This window comes from Telopea speciosissima, unplaced genomic scaffold (genome assembly GCF_018873765.1).
Source record: "Telopea speciosissima isolate NSW1024214 ecotype Mountain lineage unplaced genomic scaffold, Tspe_v1 Tspe_v1.0029, whole genome shotgun sequence".
Taxonomy (NCBI): Eukaryota; Viridiplantae; Streptophyta; class Magnoliopsida; order Proteales; family Proteaceae; genus Telopea; species Telopea speciosissima.
The window spans coordinates 191,860-209,801 of NW_025317365.1; the positions used below are offsets into that span (position 1 = coordinate 191,860).

At 39.1% G+C, this 17,942-nt stretch overlaps 1 protein-coding gene across 2 annotated transcripts; it reads left to right on the plus strand.

The window, feature by feature from the left end:
• The first annotated feature begins 212 nt into the window (after positions 1-212).
• Positions 213-17,007, plus strand: LOC122647344 (50S ribosomal protein L27, chloroplastic). Of its 2 annotated transcripts, none has more exons than XM_043840775.1 (4): positions 213-335; positions 5,371-5,677; positions 16,498-16,599; positions 16,727-17,007. In XM_043840775.1, exons 2-4 carry the CDS (start codon positions 5,387-5,389, stop codon positions 16,904-16,906), a joined length of 573 nt encoding a protein of 190 aa, XP_043696710.1. In that variant the 5' UTR covers positions 213-335; positions 5,371-5,386; the 3' UTR covers positions 16,907-17,007. The 2 variants fall into 2 exon arrangements, with proteins under 2 accessions (XP_043696710.1, XP_043696708.1); XM_043840773.1 differs by having other exon boundaries at positions 5,374-5,677.
• Positions 17,008-17,942: the final 935 nt, after the last annotated feature.

The following is a 17,942-nucleotide window of genomic DNA, read 5'->3' on the forward strand; positions in this document are numbered from 1 at the left end:
ATGGAAATATAAAGACCATTTCACAATCCAATACCGTTATTCTGCAAACAAAAATACCAAATAAAATTTTTCTATAGAAACGGTAGAGAAACACGCGTCGTAATGTTATCAAACGATCCCTAGAACAAACTGAAATCAAACAAATGGACACCATTAAATTCAGAGATGGTTCCGCTATTAAAATACAGAAAAGCCCAAAGAATTGCAATCCTTATCGGCTTATCCTCGTTTCCTTTAAAAACTATCTTTTTGCATTCTCTCTCTGGTCAGCGAGGCAATAGCGGAGTCAGAGGTAGAGGCGACGATTTGCTGAAGTCGACCGCAAACCAAAACTGGTAAGCTGCGTGTTAATCATTCGTCTCTTCTTCTCTCACTCTGTGTATACTGTCTCTGCTTTGTGTTCTCTCTCTGTCTCTTTCTGATTCATATTCTTGAGCTAAGTTTCTCTATTTGAATAATTTGACAAACTGTGAAGGATTTTAATGGAGAATCTCCTACTTTTATTTGTTCGTTGAAGCCCGTTGGAGTACTCAATCTTGCTGTTTGTGTCTCATCTATCTTAAGACTTTGAGAGATTGTAGTGTTAATTATAATGTAAATTCTGATTTCGTGTGGCTCAACAAAGCTCCTTGTCGAATGGCGGAGCATCTGAAGTGTGAACGTTTATTTCATAAAATTTCTGCTGTTCTTATTCTTCACCTCTCTCTCTCTGTCGGGTCCAAGTGTTGTGTATGCGATTCGTGTTATAATTAAATGTCCAATTTTGTACAGCTTTGAATGTCTCTGCGTTGTACTGCTGTTCAAAATCTTTGAATTCCTGTGGTGTTGTGTTGTGTTATGTTGCTGTGAATCACTCTCTTTTTTAGGGGGTTGGGGGGGGGGGGGGGGGAGTTTTTCTTGTTGTCATGACTTGAGGGTTTCTCTGGTTCAGCACCAAGTTTGCCACGTGGAAGGGTGATGTGGCAACTTTGACTATACATATATCTAAGAAATGGTCTAGATTGGCCACACACATTCCAAATTTCACTCAAATTTATTCATACATATCCCATGTATTGACATATTTCGTGCACTCGACGAAAGAGCTTTACAAGCGGTTTCCCTTGTATTTTCAGCCATCCATTCATTTTTAGAAAATGCTTCACTTTTTCGTTGGATTTTTTGAGCTTTATTTCGGTACTTGGCCAACTCCGGTTTGGCTAAAACTTGACATACGAGCAGGGGCATTTGGGTTCTACCAATCCACAAAATTTCAGCTTTATCCAAATTGCCCCATGGCAAATGTTAGAAACTCTCAAGAAAAATCTTTTCCCCCTTTTTTTTAAAGCACACAGATGTAAATTGTATTAGTGAATGGAGACTTCTATATCATACGGACTGCTATTAACAACAATTGCCCTGTCACAAACCACTCTACTTACCACACATCCTGAACTGTATAAAAGACCGGACTCCTGCAGAGGATTCTTGACACCAAACTCCAAAGGGCAAGAGTTGAGCAGCTTAGACGCTCATTCTCACGGTGTAGAGTGTGACTAATATGATAGACAAGCATGACACAAGCATAATTTTTGAATTACTATATCTAATGATAACTCAAATATTTTTTATGCAATTGCACGCTCCTGGCTGGACAAAAAAAACCTAGTTTGGAAGCCCAGGCCAAGAAGAACTAGACTAAATTTGACCATTAGACACAAGCATAATTTTCAAATTACTTATATCTAATGATAACTCAAAATATTTTTGATGCAATTGCATGAGCCCGGCTGGACAAAAAAAACCCTAGTTTGGAAGCCCAGGCCAAGGAGAACTAGGCTAAATTTGGCCATTAGTTCCAGCAGGGGTAGTTAGGGTATTTTTTTTTTAAATTTGGGGATAATTTTTGTTAACTGAAATTTTTTTATTGTAAGAGTTAGCTATCAATACAACAAGTAACCTATAAACAAGTGACCCAAGGTCTATAGAACCCATCCATGGTCTAAAACAAAGTCTTCTTAAGCCCAATTGTGCAGTCTCGATTGCATCGATTCCCCTGGTGTTGTGAAAAACATGTCATTGTGTTTTGAAGTGATAAAGTGTCCTCATGACATGACCAACACTATTCTATCCGAATTCCCAGAGTTGCCTTCCCTACTCCTTCTAAGTTCATCTTGATGTGATTTGAAGAGGAAATTGCCACAAGATTGAGATAGATATGTTTGAATTTCAATTTTCATAAAAAAATACGGAAGAAAATATGTTGCACACATTTAAAATCAGGAACTTGTGGTTCTTACTCATCACTCTATCTTCTTTATTTGCATACAAGGACAACTTTCCTGCTAATTACTCAAAGCCCTTCTTTTCAGAATTTATTTCTATATTACCCCTATTCTGAGTTATTATTACAGGAATGTTCTGTTCCCTTAAATTTATTTACCTGTTGGTCCCAGTTCTTGTTATTTTCCTTTCTTAGAGCCCCTGAACTATTCTGAATATTATAGAATTGCCACTGTTTGCCCAAGTTTCTTCAACATATCCTGTTTCTCAATGGGGTCCCTACTTCTATGATCATCTAGATTCTATTCTAGACTGTGGATCACAACAGTTCCCATGCCAAAGGCTGTGGTACTCTTCTATGGTGTCGTTGTTGAGTGTCTGCATAGCTGAATTGTCCAACCTCTCTTGCAATTCTGGCTCCCAGGGCTGCTCATCAGTGCCTCCATGATTGATGTTGCCTCATGTGCCACAGGATCTCTGCCATCTTATAACCTTGAACCTCTTGTTAACAAAGCAAAGGTTAGAATCAGAAAAAATCCATGCTGCTGCTCCTCTCTCACTGGAGGGGCTTCAGGCAGCATCAAATTAGATGAGGGCAAACACTTTTTGGTGGTCTAAGGAAGCAGATGAAAGGGTTTCAGCCATGGTTGAGGGCAAATCACTAGGATCATGAGTCAAAACAATTAAAGAGGTCATTATCATGGCAATCTGTATGAATTTTCATAGCAAGAGAACATGGGTAGATTTTTGTAACTCTAAACATGCAGTCATTCCTAGCTACCCAAACATTGTAAAAGATAATGCTCCCAATGCATAAGATTCTAGATTTCTCATGTAAAGACAGATTTTTTACCTTAACAATATATTCTATGAAACCCCAATTGGAGTAGCCCATCCAGTGTTTGGAATAAAGTCCTATAGGGGAGAAGTATGTAAGCTGTTTTGCCGAATCATCATAGAATAAAAATATAAGACTCAAAATCTCAGATGTTGAAATAAAAGAACACCCAAAGCAGGATATTTTCTGGACTAGTGATGATGAGGTAAGGTAGGCTGAAGTAACAAACACTAGCAAACCTATGAGAAACCAGAATCGCAGTGAACCAGAAAACTGAGAAATATGACTGAAACTTGAAGTGAATATAGCTTGCAAACTAGAAACCAGATGAAGCTGAAATTAATATATCACAGAGGTCCTATGGGGGAAACTATGTGGTAAATGTATCAAAAAGAACTAAAGATTGCATGGGCAGAAACATGCAAGACAGAAAATAGGAAGTATAGAAAACAGAAAATATCAAGTTAGGAAAAGTAGTATAAATCATGATCTAACAATACGATGGGCATCATACTTGGGTCGAAAGAAGGACAGGAGGGGAATAACATAATTTAATTTCAGCCCAAGATGATGGTTACTCTCAGATATTGTGGATTGAAGATCAGACTATGTTGCTGTTCAACAGCATATCACAGACATGTAAAAGTGCCGAAAAATAACAGAACTTAAGCAGAACGTAGTGAACAATATTAAAGATTAACTAGACACAAAAGAGAAGATCAGAAATCACCTAGTAGATGACCACAGCAGAAGGTAAAATATTGACCAAACAGTGAATGGAGAAAAGGAAACAAGAGAGAGAAGAAGAAGGAAGAAAGAAGAACATATGACCAATAGGCTTCACCACCAATGTCCTGCGGTTGGGCTTTAACTACCTTCCCTCCAAGGCTTCACTACCTTGGTTGTCACTTGCTTTACCACAAGGGCTGTGACCAAGGTTTTAAAGTACAGGTATCTGGTGATGCAGATTTCGTATGACTTGGTTGGTTTGGTTCATTATTGAACCAGTTCTTTGACTCAAACTGAACCCATATGTGGAGATTTTGGGATTCTAGAAAATCAGGAATTGGGGCCAGTTGGAATGCCACCAAAGACGTGGATCACCTTTTATTTGACTGTCGCTTCCCTTCCTTGGTTTGGAAAGGTCTTTTGGCCAAATGTTGGCCTCAGAGAAGAAGAATTTTGCCTTTCGATAGAGAATGGATCTGGGTGGACCTATCCTTTGCCGGCAAATCTTGTTGTGATACGATGGGCAAGCTTGCATTTGGCGCTGCTATCTATGATATCTGGTTGGAGCGCAACCTTAAAAGATGGTCTTCTAAGTCAAGATCCCTCTAACAGATTTGGGATTCATTCTTGATGTCAGATCCAAGCTATAGTAATTTCACCCATATTCCATAGGGTCATGGCAAAGACCTCCACAACGCATTAGAGGGTAAGGGTGAGGTCAGTACCTGACCCTGCCCTCACTGTTGCCAGCCCATAATGGTTTATGTGATCATGAAAAACAGCTGATGTCTCTGATGGTTAAATTTTTTGCTATTGGTTCCAACTTATGTTTGGGATGGATAGATGTTGAATAAGGGCCCAAATTTTAGAAAATGAAGTGGAGCTTGTTATCAAGGCTATAAGAATAATATCCCTTGAGCCAAAATTCAATGCAGGGAATATTAGTCTCCAACTCAAAACAAATACCAATGCATACAAAATACCTTTACAAAATATATTAAATTGTTCGTTAAGATCAATTCAGATTCTTTCTTACCATGTGGAAGTTTTTAGCTATCACGGAATACAAATCAACCAACTTGGCTGAATCAATCCATTGCAAAGCCAAATTATCCTCTATATCTAAGTTTGGCTAATATGTTTCTAGGCCTAAGGAAGTGATCTCAGGAAGGAATCCTAATAGATATTTTCCACGGCATAAAAAAAAAGGAAATAAAAAATAAAGTTAATTGAGTAGGAGTTGGATGTAACATTAAGTTTTAGAAATGTATGCTAGGGATCTCCAAGGTTTATGCCCCCTTATTTTATAGGTTACATATCATAGAGAAACTTAGAAATTAAGTGTTCAATTTTTTAAAAACCTCTTCGTTGAGGGGATGGGTCGATCCTTGATTCCACATACAATGTAGCATTTTCCTTTGCTGTTTTGCACGGAGGATTTGTGTGCATGTGTTAGAGTAGCAGTGCATGAACGCAATACAACATCACAACTCGCATGATAAGGTTTCATTTTTAACCTCTTTATCTCACAATTTTTTTAGCAGAGATAGGGGCAAAATGGCAGCTGTAGCCAGCTTCAACTTGGTTGGAGCTTTTAAAGGATTCTCCTTGGGTTCAAGCTCGTCGTCTACTTTCTTCAAAGGAGATTTTGGGTCTATTAGTGCTGGTAACAGGGTCTCCGTCTCATTTCCTGTTAAAGCGCCATTAATAATTGAGTCTGCGCACAAGAAAGGAGCTGGAAGCACCAAGAATGGTCGAGATTCGAAAGGTCAGAGACTTGGTGTCAAAATCTATGGTGATCAGGTTGCCAAGCCTGGTGCGATTATCATTCGGCAGCGTGGGACCAAGGTAAGGTCTAGGAACCTCATTTGTCCAATTCAACTTTTTAAAGAAGCTTTCTGAAAATATTGGGAATAGAAAACAATTTTTGGAGCTTCAAATTTGTTATTGCCTCTGATTATATGTTTAATACTTTTCATTAAGCGCGTTTATTGTGCTTGAGGTCCACTTGAAAATTTTACCTCTTCGAGATTAGATGAGCTTGAAAGTGTTATCTTGTAACATGGATGCCATCCCGTTGAACTTTTTTTATCGTTTCTTGTTTTCTGGGTGCCGTAAAATTCCACAATCTATGCTCCAACAACTATACCTGATGGGGGTTGTTAGGAACACCCCTTTTTACAAGAGCCGAAGTAACAACCTCAAACAGGACTAAATCAACCAATAGGTCAAAAGTCAACCTTCCAGGATGAAATTTCAGATTTTGACCAAGATTTCCAATCTGGTAGAATAGATGATTTCCAGCACACAGTAAAATTTGAATGGCTGGATTGCACACAACAATCAAATAAGCCAATCTTAAACTTCAAACCCAGGAATAGGATATTTTCAATTGCATGAAATCCGAGGCTCTGATCAGCCTCCAAATCTAGTCGAAGGTCACTCTTGGAGGGTTCTTCCAAGCCTAAAAGTATGGGAAAGATCCAATGGTTAGATTAGAATAAAAGAGCGTCCCATTGCACGAGGCTCTCGCTACTGCAGGGTCTGGGAGGGGCAAATGTACTCAGCTTTACCCCTGCTTCACAGGAGAGGCTGTTTCCAAGTTTTGAACCCTCCACCAACAGGTTGCAATAGTGCAACTTAACCGTTGCACCAAGGCTCGCCCACTAATGGTTAAATTAGAATAAAAAAATTGCTCTTCAGATCTGGACCAAACAGAGTATATTTAGGATATTTCTTATATCTCCAGATCAGGTGAGTAGATCACCTTAAAACTCTGGTTGAAGGACCCTTTTAGGTGGCCTTTAACACCCCAAAATATTGAAGGAATCTGATGGGTAGATTCCCAACTACAGCAGATGTTGGTTTGACAAAACAGGGGCCAAAACAGAGCTGTTCTTGGGTAGCTGCTGGTAGTTCTGTGCTGAGAATTTATTACCCGCAATGCCAGCATATAAGCAGTAATAACAGAGGATTGATGCACCCAAACTCAGATTAAATCCATTATATAACAGTACTCAATTGATAGTGAAAGAAACAGCAACTTACTTGATAACAGAGCCAGAACAATGGGGATAAAAACTTGATTTCTCACGAAGGAATCCCTCCAATCGAACCAGAGTCTCTCAGTCTGTCACTGTTTCCCACAGGACACTGATTCTCTCAGCAGCTTCATGTATAAGACCATAACTTTTGTATTCATAAATCATGAATGACAATAGCCTACAAACTATATTTAAAAAGAGAGAGAATTCCTAGCCAATGAGAAGTAGGAAACATAAACAAGTAGGACACCTAATAGGCTAAGGAATTAGTCTTTAAATCAAACAACATAACTTAAAAATGTGAAAGAGAGAGAGAGGAAGTCTAAATATAGCCTACAATTTGGGCAACCAAGCAGGCTCACTAATGGGCTTTAAAGGCCCATGTTGGGCTGGACACTTAAAAGAGGCCCAGGTTGCTTATAATTAAGGCCTGTTTGCTTTCTTTTTTCTTCGGGAGTAAGTTATAAACTCCCCAACATTAACTCTCCCCGGCTTAAAAGCATTCGGCTCCAACAAATGTAAAAGTGGCGTGTAACACTTGTAAAGGTCCGAGTTCAGTCACTTGGAATCGTCTGCATGGATCCAAGTGCAATCAGTCCTTGACCATCCATTCCTTTTGACAAGAAAAATATGATAGCCGCCGCCATTTTGTTCCTTAGTGTGACTGTCATCTACGACATGTTCAATCTTGTTAGAGAGTGGTGTAATGAATTGGAGTAACCGAAGAGAATGCTCAGTGTTGCCCTCATTTGAATGGTGACCAACATAAAGAGTCAAGTCTGCCACATTGAAAACATTGCTAATGGTCATATCTGGTGGCAATTCTAGAATATAAGCATTAGGGCCAATCTTCTTCAGTACTTTGTAAGGACCCATCTTCCGCGGATGCAGCTTGTGGTTTGTGATAGGTGCAAACTTTTCTGGTGTGATTCGTACAATCACCATATCGTCGGGTTTAAACTCAACATAAAAATGATGACGATCAGCCGTAGCCTTATATATGTCATTATTGAGAGGAATACGTCGGTGTACGTCAGCGTGTACCTCAGTGATATACTGTATAAACTAGTCCGCCACAATACTAACATGTGCACGAGAAGGGAGGGGAACCGTTCTACAGTAGAAAATACAATTACATCTCTCTAGTCTTCTCCCTGTGACTCAGCAACCAAAATGTGATTAACCACATTAATTTCCTAAGCTTGCATTCCATCGTCATACTCATCTGATGGCTGATCTTCCGTATCATCCTCGAGGGGAAGTCCATCATTAATTTCAACATCTTCCTCGGTCTCAAGGGAAGCAACAATTTGTACTCCATGTCTTCTGTGGACAGAACTTAGCAAAGTGTCCATATCTGTTGTAGTGATATCACTTTTCTCCTGTTGTTTGCATTCATGGGAGCTTTCCCTTTATCAGCAAATGAGGGAGTGTTGTTCGGTCTACCTGTGGATTGAGGTGGTTGTGTAGTAAGTGGTGGCCTCTTGTACTCCCTGGCTTGATTTCATAAGGTCTGACGGGAATCTTCTGTATATCTTCTGCCTCTGATGCCCTTTGATAACAGTCTTGAAGATCATAGACATAGCTGTTCCAATTGTTCTTCTGACTTCTAGTCGTAGCCCAAGATTGTACCAAGATATCAGCTGCATGTCATCTTTTTCCACTCTGTCCATGGCAATAGACCATCAAATTTATCCGTGTATTCAGACACAGCTAATGTACCCTGCCGTAGTGTATTTAGTTGATCATGCAAGCGTATTACGAAAGACTCTGGGAGGTACTTGCCCTTTAAATCGACTTTCTTGTATCCCACGTAATAATGGACGTGCCTCAATCTTGATCCCCTCTGCTCTTGTAATCTCCACCACTCTCTGGTTGGTCCGACAAGTTTAGTCTTGACAAATTTGAATTTTCTAGCTTACTATATGTCATACCCGTTGCAATTGTCTGAATCGCAGTTACCCAATCAAGGAACTCCTATGGATCAAGCTTCCTGTTATATTCCTTACATTCTAGCTTCACCTTTTGCGAATCGTCAGATTGCCGAGGAGGAAAACCAGTATTGTTGTCGAAGTATGTTCTCACATGATCCTCAAATGTAATCGGTGGTGCCTATGGTGTAATAGTTCTTTGTGGCAACCTTCCCTGGTATCTGTTGGTGTTCTGTGATGATGGCCTCTATGGTCCTCTGGAGTGGGCTGATGTTGTGACATTGTATCGATACTTGGTAACATTGTATCGATACATCGTGACATTGTATCCATATGATGCTCTATAGGTGTCATTTGATTGGACTGATTCTTAATCATATCAGCCAGTTGACGTATAGAAATCTGTACTTCTCTTGAATCTGTAGGGATAGCACTTGAAGTAGCCATAGCTCTGATACCAGATTGATATGGGGTTGGTAGGAACACCCTTTTTTACAAGATCCCAAGTAACAACTAACGTAGAAGGTTTTCAACTAAGAACCACCTTACAGTAGGATCGATAATAGTTGCAGCAGAACACCACAATAAAAACTAAATCAGAATTAGTAACTTTGTGAATAAGGACCAAACCAGCAGCAGGAATGGCTCCAAAGTAGGATTGAGCGAAGGCCTAGGCAGGGGTGGTTTGTGCTCCAAATATCAGCCAATTCTAATGGCTGGTTGTGAAGTTATTCAAGTCTGAAGTTTGCAGCAGATTCTGGGCAGAACTGAGATCGCAGGTGCAGCAGTCCTTCACTTGATTGTCTAAACACCATTAGCAGTATTTGGTGATGATTGTGGATTGATTCAAGTCTTCAAAGAGTTCTCCAGCAGCAGTTTATTGCAGTCACAAGGTGGCAGCAACAGTAGGGGTTGATTGGAAGAACAAAAATGAAAATAGAAGGACAGATAGAAAGGGGGATAGGGATAGGAGTGGGGTAGGCTATCTCAGCCTTGGGTCGCTCACCCACAGCTATCTCAGCTTTTGAAAGGCAAATTCTTTCTCAGAATTGGAGGCAAACATTGCTTGTAAATTTCATTAATCAATTGGTGACTCTTTCTTACAATGGGTGCCAATTTTATAGCTTAGGCAAGCTTACAAAATGGAAAATAAGAAAATAGAAGCTTCCTAAAATAAAATAGAAAATAGGAAAATAGAAGCTACTAAGGCTTTATAGGATCTGGCCTTATAAACAAACAAGGACACAAAAATAGAAACTAACTAATATTAGAAGCTTCCTAAATATGAAATAAAATAAACTTTCTAAAACTGAAAATAGAAACTACTCTATGGCAGCGTTAGAATATAATCTTTCTTCACTTGATGGGTCCCCAAACAAGGCAAATATGGGTTGTGACACTGTTCACGTGAACACTGTTTTGTGCTCTCTCTCTCTCTCTCATTGTAACGGTGGATCAGCATGGAGTGACTATCGGGCAAGGCCAGAAGAGACTAGTGAGCCCCTCGCTCTCTCGCTCCTTCTCCTGCTCCTACCTCAGGTGGATAAACCGAGAATCCTTCTGGTGTACACGGAGAGACCCTATATCCGTTGGCCTCGCAAAACCCCTTTGTAACGCACTGGGTCATAGGCTGCTACTTTATTGAGGCTCAGTCGTTCCACTCGATTCGAGGAGTTGAGCTACTTTATCCAAGTATCCTCTCCTCAGCAGCGCAAAGGACAGAGGAATCTGTTTCTCACGGTGAAGGGAGGATTTGATTGTGACTTTGTTTTGTTGTGAGGGCTTTCTGTGTTTGGCTTTTCCTTTAGTTTCTGAGTGGCTCTGATTTCTTGGTGCTCCGGTGGAGTATCTAGTACAATCGCCTACAATCTGCTCCGTTAGGCCCCGTTCTACCAGGTGGAACATGTGTGGTGATTTCTTCGCACGACCTGGTGGTCAACGAGTTCTTTTGTTCTAATCTTACATGTACTTGCTCTGATTTGTGCTTGTTACCCTGTAGTTACTGTGCTTCAGGTAGTTACCCTGTAATGACTATGTTTCTGATGTGGTGCTTATTTGGCTTTTCAGTAGCTACTGTGCTTCTAGTAGTTACCCTGTTTTTACTGTGTTTCTGATTTGCGCTTATTTGGTTTGTGTTTATTTGGTTATGTTAGAGTTACATATGCCTATCCGTCCTTGCTGTGTTTCTTTGTCTCCCATTTTTGATACTCTGTTCCTGGGACTATATGAAACCCTAAAGAGAGAGTTCTATCTCTCTCGATAACCCTTCTATCAACCTGAAACGTTGAGTTTCAAGTACCTGAGTTCCATCTCTCTTGAACCTTGTTCCATTTATCTGTTTCTATTGTTCCATGCTGATTCTCTGTTTACTTTTGATTTTGTTAGTTGTTGAGTTAAAATCATAGAACCCTACTTTGTGCTGTGTACTTTGCTTGATCCAATGTGATTGTTTTCTCTGCTGTATCATTCTTGGTTATGAATAGAAACCTGTTTTTTGACAGCTCTAGTTGTTTTAACATCTACTCGAACCTTCATGTGGTTGCGTATATTATATGCTTGCATGCGTTGTGAGACACCTTTCCTGGCTTCCTGGAGACTATACACCATCAAGTGCTGAGATTGTCTGTTTAATGCATTAGATATTCCTTCTATTACTTTTTTTATATATTTATTTATTTTTTGGTGCATCCCTCTTCTATATGTGTGAGTGTCTTTTAATGCATTAGGTGTTCTTTCTCCTCTACCCTTTTTGTTTATTCGTATCTATTATTTATCTATATTCTTATAGTGGTGCATCAGGTAGGCAGCCAACACTTTACTTATTTAGCCAATCACCTTTTGCACGGATCCTCTTGTTTTCTAATCTATCTTTTTTTTTTCTTCTTGTTTTCATGTCTTTTCGTCCTTATTTGGCTAGGGTGTCGCGTTTGCGACGCACCGCGTCAACGCTCGGATGCCGTGATAAGTACGGAAGAGCAACTGAGAGGAAATTTGCCAGCCCAGAAATTTAGGATAAGACTTGCTTCTTGGAACATTGGATCCTTAATGGGTAAGAGCCTGGAGTTGGTAGATGTTATGAGGAGACGAAGGATTAATATCGCTTGTATCCAAGAGACTAGATGGAAGAGTAACAAAGTTAAGGTGTTGGATGACTTCAAACTTTGATATCTAGGAGGTCAAAGTAATAGAAACGGAGTGGGCATAATAATGGACAAAGATCTAAAGAAGGATGTAGTGGAGGTCTAAAGATTGGGAGATGGGATTATATTCATTAAATTGGTGTTGGAGAAAGTGGTTGTCAGAATGTCAGTATCGTTTATGCTGATGCTCCCCAAATAGGATTGGATGAAAGTAGTAAACGTCATGTTTGGGAACACATGGATGATTTAATGTAGGGTTTTGGCCAGGATGAATCGGTTGTTATTGGAGCTAACCTGAATGGACATGTTGGGAGCGATCGTAGAGGATACGAAGGTGTCCATGGCAGTTACGGGGTTTGGAGAGGAACGATGAGGGGACCTCAATCCTAGACTTTGCTATAGCCGACAGCTTATGATCTTCCCATTGTGAACACTTTCTTTGAAAAAAGAGAGGAGCACTTAGTTTCCTATAAAAGTGGGAATCATCGCAGCCAAATAGTTTTCTTCCGAACAAGAAGGGTAGACAAAATGGTGAGTAAGGGCTGTAAGATTATCCTTGGGAACTCTTACCACCCAACACAGACTGGTTTGGTTCTATGCCTCAGTGCACAGAAGTGTAGGAGAAAGGAACCTATGCATCCTAAACATAGTTCAAGATCTCATCCCGTCTCGCCATTTCGGGCAAGTCGAGATTTCCGAAATATCCGAAATTTACCAAAAGTTTGCTGAAATATGGTATTTTTTCTGCCATATTTTGGCAGTCCAGCTCGGTGGGTTTTTGGACATATTAAGGCCTGATACTTCATGTACACCCTTATTTAAGCTAAATAAACACATTTAAACCTTTATATTGCAAAAAAAAATAAACTCAAAGTAGTGTTTTGGGTTTGCACCCTTGATTGATAGTATACGGTCGGACCTTGATGTATAAATAGTTAAATACATATTGTTTAAGTAATATATTGAAATTTCACAAAATTTCAATGAAATTTCACGAAATATATTGAAATTTGGACTTTTTCATATCGTATGGTCATTTCGTCTCGGCAATGTCAAGATATCCAAAATATACTGAAATATCGGTGATATATCGCGAGATTTTGAACCATGATCCTAAGATAAGGTGGTGGAGATTAAAAGGGGAGTCCCTAAGGGCATTATTGATAATGTGGTCAAACAAGGAAAGCAGGACCTTGAGGGAGACACCAATGCGATGCAGAACGAGATGATGACTTGTATTTGGAGGGTTGCCAAAGATGTGCTAGGGGAAGCGAAGAATAGTTGTCAGGCCCCTAGGGAGATTTGGTGGTGGAATGATAAGGTCCAAACAACCATTAAGATCAAGAAAGATTGTTTTAAGACATGGTAAAGACTAAAGAGACAGAGGATAAAAAAAAAAGATATTATGATGCCAGAAATGAAGCTAAAAAGATTGTGGGGTTGGATAGGGCGAAGAAATATGAGGATTTCTATAACTACCTAAACACAAAAGAAGGGGAAAAGCTATTTATAAGATAGCTAAGATGAGAGAAAGGAAGAGCAGAGATTTCGATCAGGTGAGGTGTATCAAGGGTGATGATGGAAGGGTGTTGGTACTTGGTAAGTAATGAGAACATTGTGAAGAGATGTGATGAGTATATCTGTGACCTACTAAATGGAGATAGGTTAAGTAGAAATGGCCCAAATGAGTATTCTTTCAATATGATACCACTGGTCATAGATATGTAAGAAAGGTTATTGTGGAGGAAGTTAAAGAAGCCCTAAGAAAGATGAAATAGGCAAGACACCAGGCCCAGATGGGATTCCAATAGAAGTGTGGAAAACCCAAGCAGGTTGTGGGGTTTATTGGCTAACCAAGCTGTTTAACAGGATAATGAACACAAAGAAGATGCCAGATGAATAGAGGAGAAACATTGTAGTCCCGATCTACAAAAATAAAGGTAATATCCAAAGTTGCAATAACTATAGAAGCATAAAGCTAATGAGTCACACTATGAAACTTTGGGAGAAGGTTATTGAAGCCCGTTTGAGAAGAGAGACTCATATCTCACTAAACCAGTTTGGCTTTATGCCAGGTAGATCCACGACGGAAGCTATCTACTTATTGAGGACGCTCATGGAAAGATATAGAGATAGCAAGAAGGATCTCCATATGGTCTATTGATTTGGAAAAGCCTATGACCGAATCCCTAGAGATTTAATCCGGTAGATTCTAGTGAAGAGAGGAGTTTCAAGTAAATATGTGGATGTAATTAAAGATATGTATGAGGGCGTGATGACTAGTGTAAGAACTGTGGGAGTTCAGGGCAAGGAATTCCCAATTACAATTCGGTTACATCAGAGATCAGCCTTAAGCCCTTATCTATTTGCACTTATCATGGATGACCTAACCAAAGGTTAGGGGCAGGCCTAAAATGACCATAGGAAAAGTTGTGAGGAAGGACATGTATCGTTTAGATCTTGTACCAAGTATGACCTTGGATAGAGCCTGTTGGAGGGCAAGGATCCATTTTGCAGATCCCATTTAGCTGAGATTCTCCTGACCTGCTGGGCTATGCCTCCTTCCTTTTACTTTCATTTCCCATCTCATTCCCCATCCATCTTTTCCCATCTCCACATCCCTCTTTTCTTGGTTAGACCTTAGTTTTCCCTACTTTGTTTGGTTGGATCCTTGTATCGGACCCCATTAAGTTGGGATAAGGCTAAGTTTGTTGTTTTGTTTGTATCAGTATCATGCCATAGACTTTAGTTATCGGTAAGTAGTTTTAGTAGTTGAAGCAGGAGCCTGAAATAGTTTTCTCTATCATAGAGTATGTTTGGTTTAATTAAGAGGTTGCTAAAAATAGAGCAAACTGTACATATATGTGGGTGTTAGCTTTAAATGCCAAAATTCAAAGGTGCCATTGGGAAAATAATGGTATACTTGTCTTTCCTTCTCTCTATTTTTTAATGGATAAAAGAGAAGGAAGTAAATGGGGAGCTACTCAATACCAAGGTTTAAACATGCGTGGCTGAAGCCCAAAAGATTTTGTTGTTGCTGCTATTATTATGTTCTTTTTTATTGTCTCTTAAGTGATTTTTTGAGGCTAGGAGTGAAGGATAGCAGGGTTTAAACAAATTTGATGGTTGTTTGATAGGAAGTTCCTGGTAAAGGTTTACTAAGTTTCGAGGGTTCAGCATTTTTGCAGCTTGTCCATTTTTAAGTAATATGGGTTCAAAATTTCCAATTGTTTCTCATGTAGAGCCAAGCTAACCCTAGCCCTAATTACAGAAATAGGGCTATGGTGCTTGCTGATTTCAAATTTGGATATAGAAACAAGATATGGAATTTGGAATATTTATAAATTTGATTGGGGAACTGGTTAAAGATTATGAGAAAGCGATTCAGAAGTTTAGGAACTGAGAAAGTAAAATTCAGAATTGAAACTTGAAGAAATCAATAGGATGAAATAAGGGCGAGAATTAGGGTTTCTAGAGCAAATCAACAGTTGAGAAAGTAATGATCAGAAAGCCACCAAATTTCAGTCGAGTTCCCCTTAGGATCTGGTCTATCAAATAGATCAGAAATTACTTCTTCTAAAATTCAAGGGTGCGGTTGTATCTGGTTCCTGACTTGGGCAACATACAGAAGTGTTGCGCAATATTATAATATGGGAGAGTAAAGTCAAATCTGAAATCAGAATTTTAGAACTGACAGAAGTATTTTAACAGCAAAAATTTGAAAGCAAACTGAGAAGTATTCTGTCAGATATGATAACTGAAAGACGGATGAAAAGAGACTCAAAAACAAGGTATCGGTGGGAGGGAAATTCCAGCCTCTTGCCTTTCTAATCGAAGGCACCGAACAGCCACATGATTTTCCAAAACTCAGTTTCTACAAGCTCAGTCTTGGATAGATACTTAGGCACATATATAAATATCAAATCTCATTCCATTCCAGTCTCTTGCCTTTCTAATCGAAACCACATGATTTTCCAAAACTCAGTTTCTACAAGCTCAATCTTGGATAGATACTTAGGCACGTATATAAATATCAACTCTCCTAAAGCTGTTCAAACTCTAAATAGATAAATTAAGGACAACTCTAACACTAATTGGAACATACTCATAAAAACAAAAAATAAAAAAAAAACTTACTAAATGAACTCTAAACAGACCATAAGACTGGACTTTGTTAAGTAGTCTCGCATGTCTATTTAAAAAGTCCAATTTTGGGCTTCTAAATTAGTCCGTTATGGAAATGCCCGTTAAAATAAAAGGGCCACCATATATAATAACTAAACCAAACCTATATTTTCCTTCAAAACCCTCTTTTGGGCTTGGGCTGCCCAAATAGGGTCACATTCATGCAACCAATAGAAGGCTGCTGCATCAGTTTTCTTGACTGGAACATGAAAGATTTTAATTTCCATATGATAATTTGTGTTGGACCACCATTTAAGTAGCATTTCTCCACAACAACCCAAATAAATTCTTGGTACCAGTATCTATAAATTATTACTAATATGCCTAAAATCCCCATGATATTTAATTTTTCATTTGTGACGCTTCAGTTTCACCCAGGGAAGAATGTTGGGATGGGCAAGGACCACACTCTCTTTTCTCTGATTGATGGATCAGTAAAGTTTGAGAACTATGGACCAGACAGGAAAAAGGTAATGTTAGAAGTCCCGAGAATTTGTAATTGCAGCTTGTAATGGCAATTTCCTTTGGATATTTGTAGGTTACTAGGCTGATAAAGCAAGAATGCTTTCCCTCTCTCCTTTTCATGTGGCCTCACAGGTTAGTGTTTATCCACGTGTCGAGCAGCCTGAAAATCCAAATAGCTACAGAGCACGGAAGAGAGAGTATTTCAGGATGCAACGTGAATGCCGGAAAGCAAGAAAGGAAGGCATTGTACCCCAACCTCAAATGGTATTGGCTTCAGTGGAGGAAATTTCCAACAGCAACCCTATATGCTGATCAGTTCATATGTTCTGAGTTTGAAAGGTGACACTCACTGTACCCTTCAATGATCAATTCATTGACATTAAGCACTGTACATCACATGACCAGGTTCTGGTTCCATGGTGATGCGGGTAAATCACAGAAATGGACTAATTTTTTTTTGTAGAAATAGGCTTTGTGCTGGGTTCAGTGCATATTAGGCCTTTAGTCTTAGATATTTTCACTTTAATGAGCCCAAAATAAGGGTAGGATTTACTGTATTATTTAGTTTAAGTTGGAGTCCTAGTCAGAATAGGAGTTGTTTTAAGTACTTTATTGGTCAAATAAGTAACTGGTTAGATTACTAGTTGGTTTAGGATATTTCTAGTCATTTTAGGAGTTAGATTTTGAGAGTTTGTATATATCTATGAAGCCAACCATTCAGTCATGCGAATTTACGCATAACAGCTTTCAGTTTTCTGAACTTTCTGCTATGGATTCATTACTTTGCTTGAGTGGATTCTCACCTTGGTATATTCCAAGAGGAGGAGGGGGGGGGGGGTTGGTGGCTTCCAAAACTCCGGTTCTTCTTTATTCTTCCAACCTATCTTGTTCAACTGGAGGTCAGTATTATTCTATTTTTCATATCTGTGGTTCCTTAGTTTTCTTCCAAGTTTTATACTGTTTGTTACTCTCATAACTTCCTTAATACTGGTCTGAATTATTCCAAATTTCACATACTAGTTTCTGTTCTTGTTTTCTCTAAATTTCTGATACCGTTGAGAATTCTGGTTGACAGAATTGTTCTGGTTATGCTACTGCTTTTTCTAGTAGCACTAGGTCTTTTCTAAAAGCCCACTCTTCATTCTGTTGTCAGAATTTGTTCAAATTTTGCAGTCCTATTCTGCTAACAGAATAAGACCAGCCGACTGGAGTTTTGGTTATTCTGATTATTCTGCTCCAAGTTACTAGTTTCCGTCATATTCTGGTTTTTTTCTTTGTTTCTGCAATCCAGTTGAACTAGTCTTTTGCTGGATTATTCAATTTGTAGATAAGTTTATATTTACATTGT

What these genes read in the sequence shown, in the direction of transcription:
- LOC122647344 (XM_043840775.1), top strand. Translation starts at nt 5,387, where the DNA reads ATGGCAGCTGTAGCCAGCTTCAACTTGGTTGGAGCTTTTAAAGGATTC. An exon ending in TTCGGCAGCGTGGGACCAAG is followed by an intron (nt 5,678 to 16,497) that starts GTAAGGTCTAGG and finishes GTGACGCTTCAG; the next exon opens with TTTCACCCAGGGAAGAATGT. An exon ending in ATGGACCAGACAGGAAAAAG is followed by an intron (nt 16,600 to 16,726) that starts GTAATGTTAGAA and finishes GTGGCCTCACAG; the next exon opens with GTTAGTGTTTATCCACGTGT.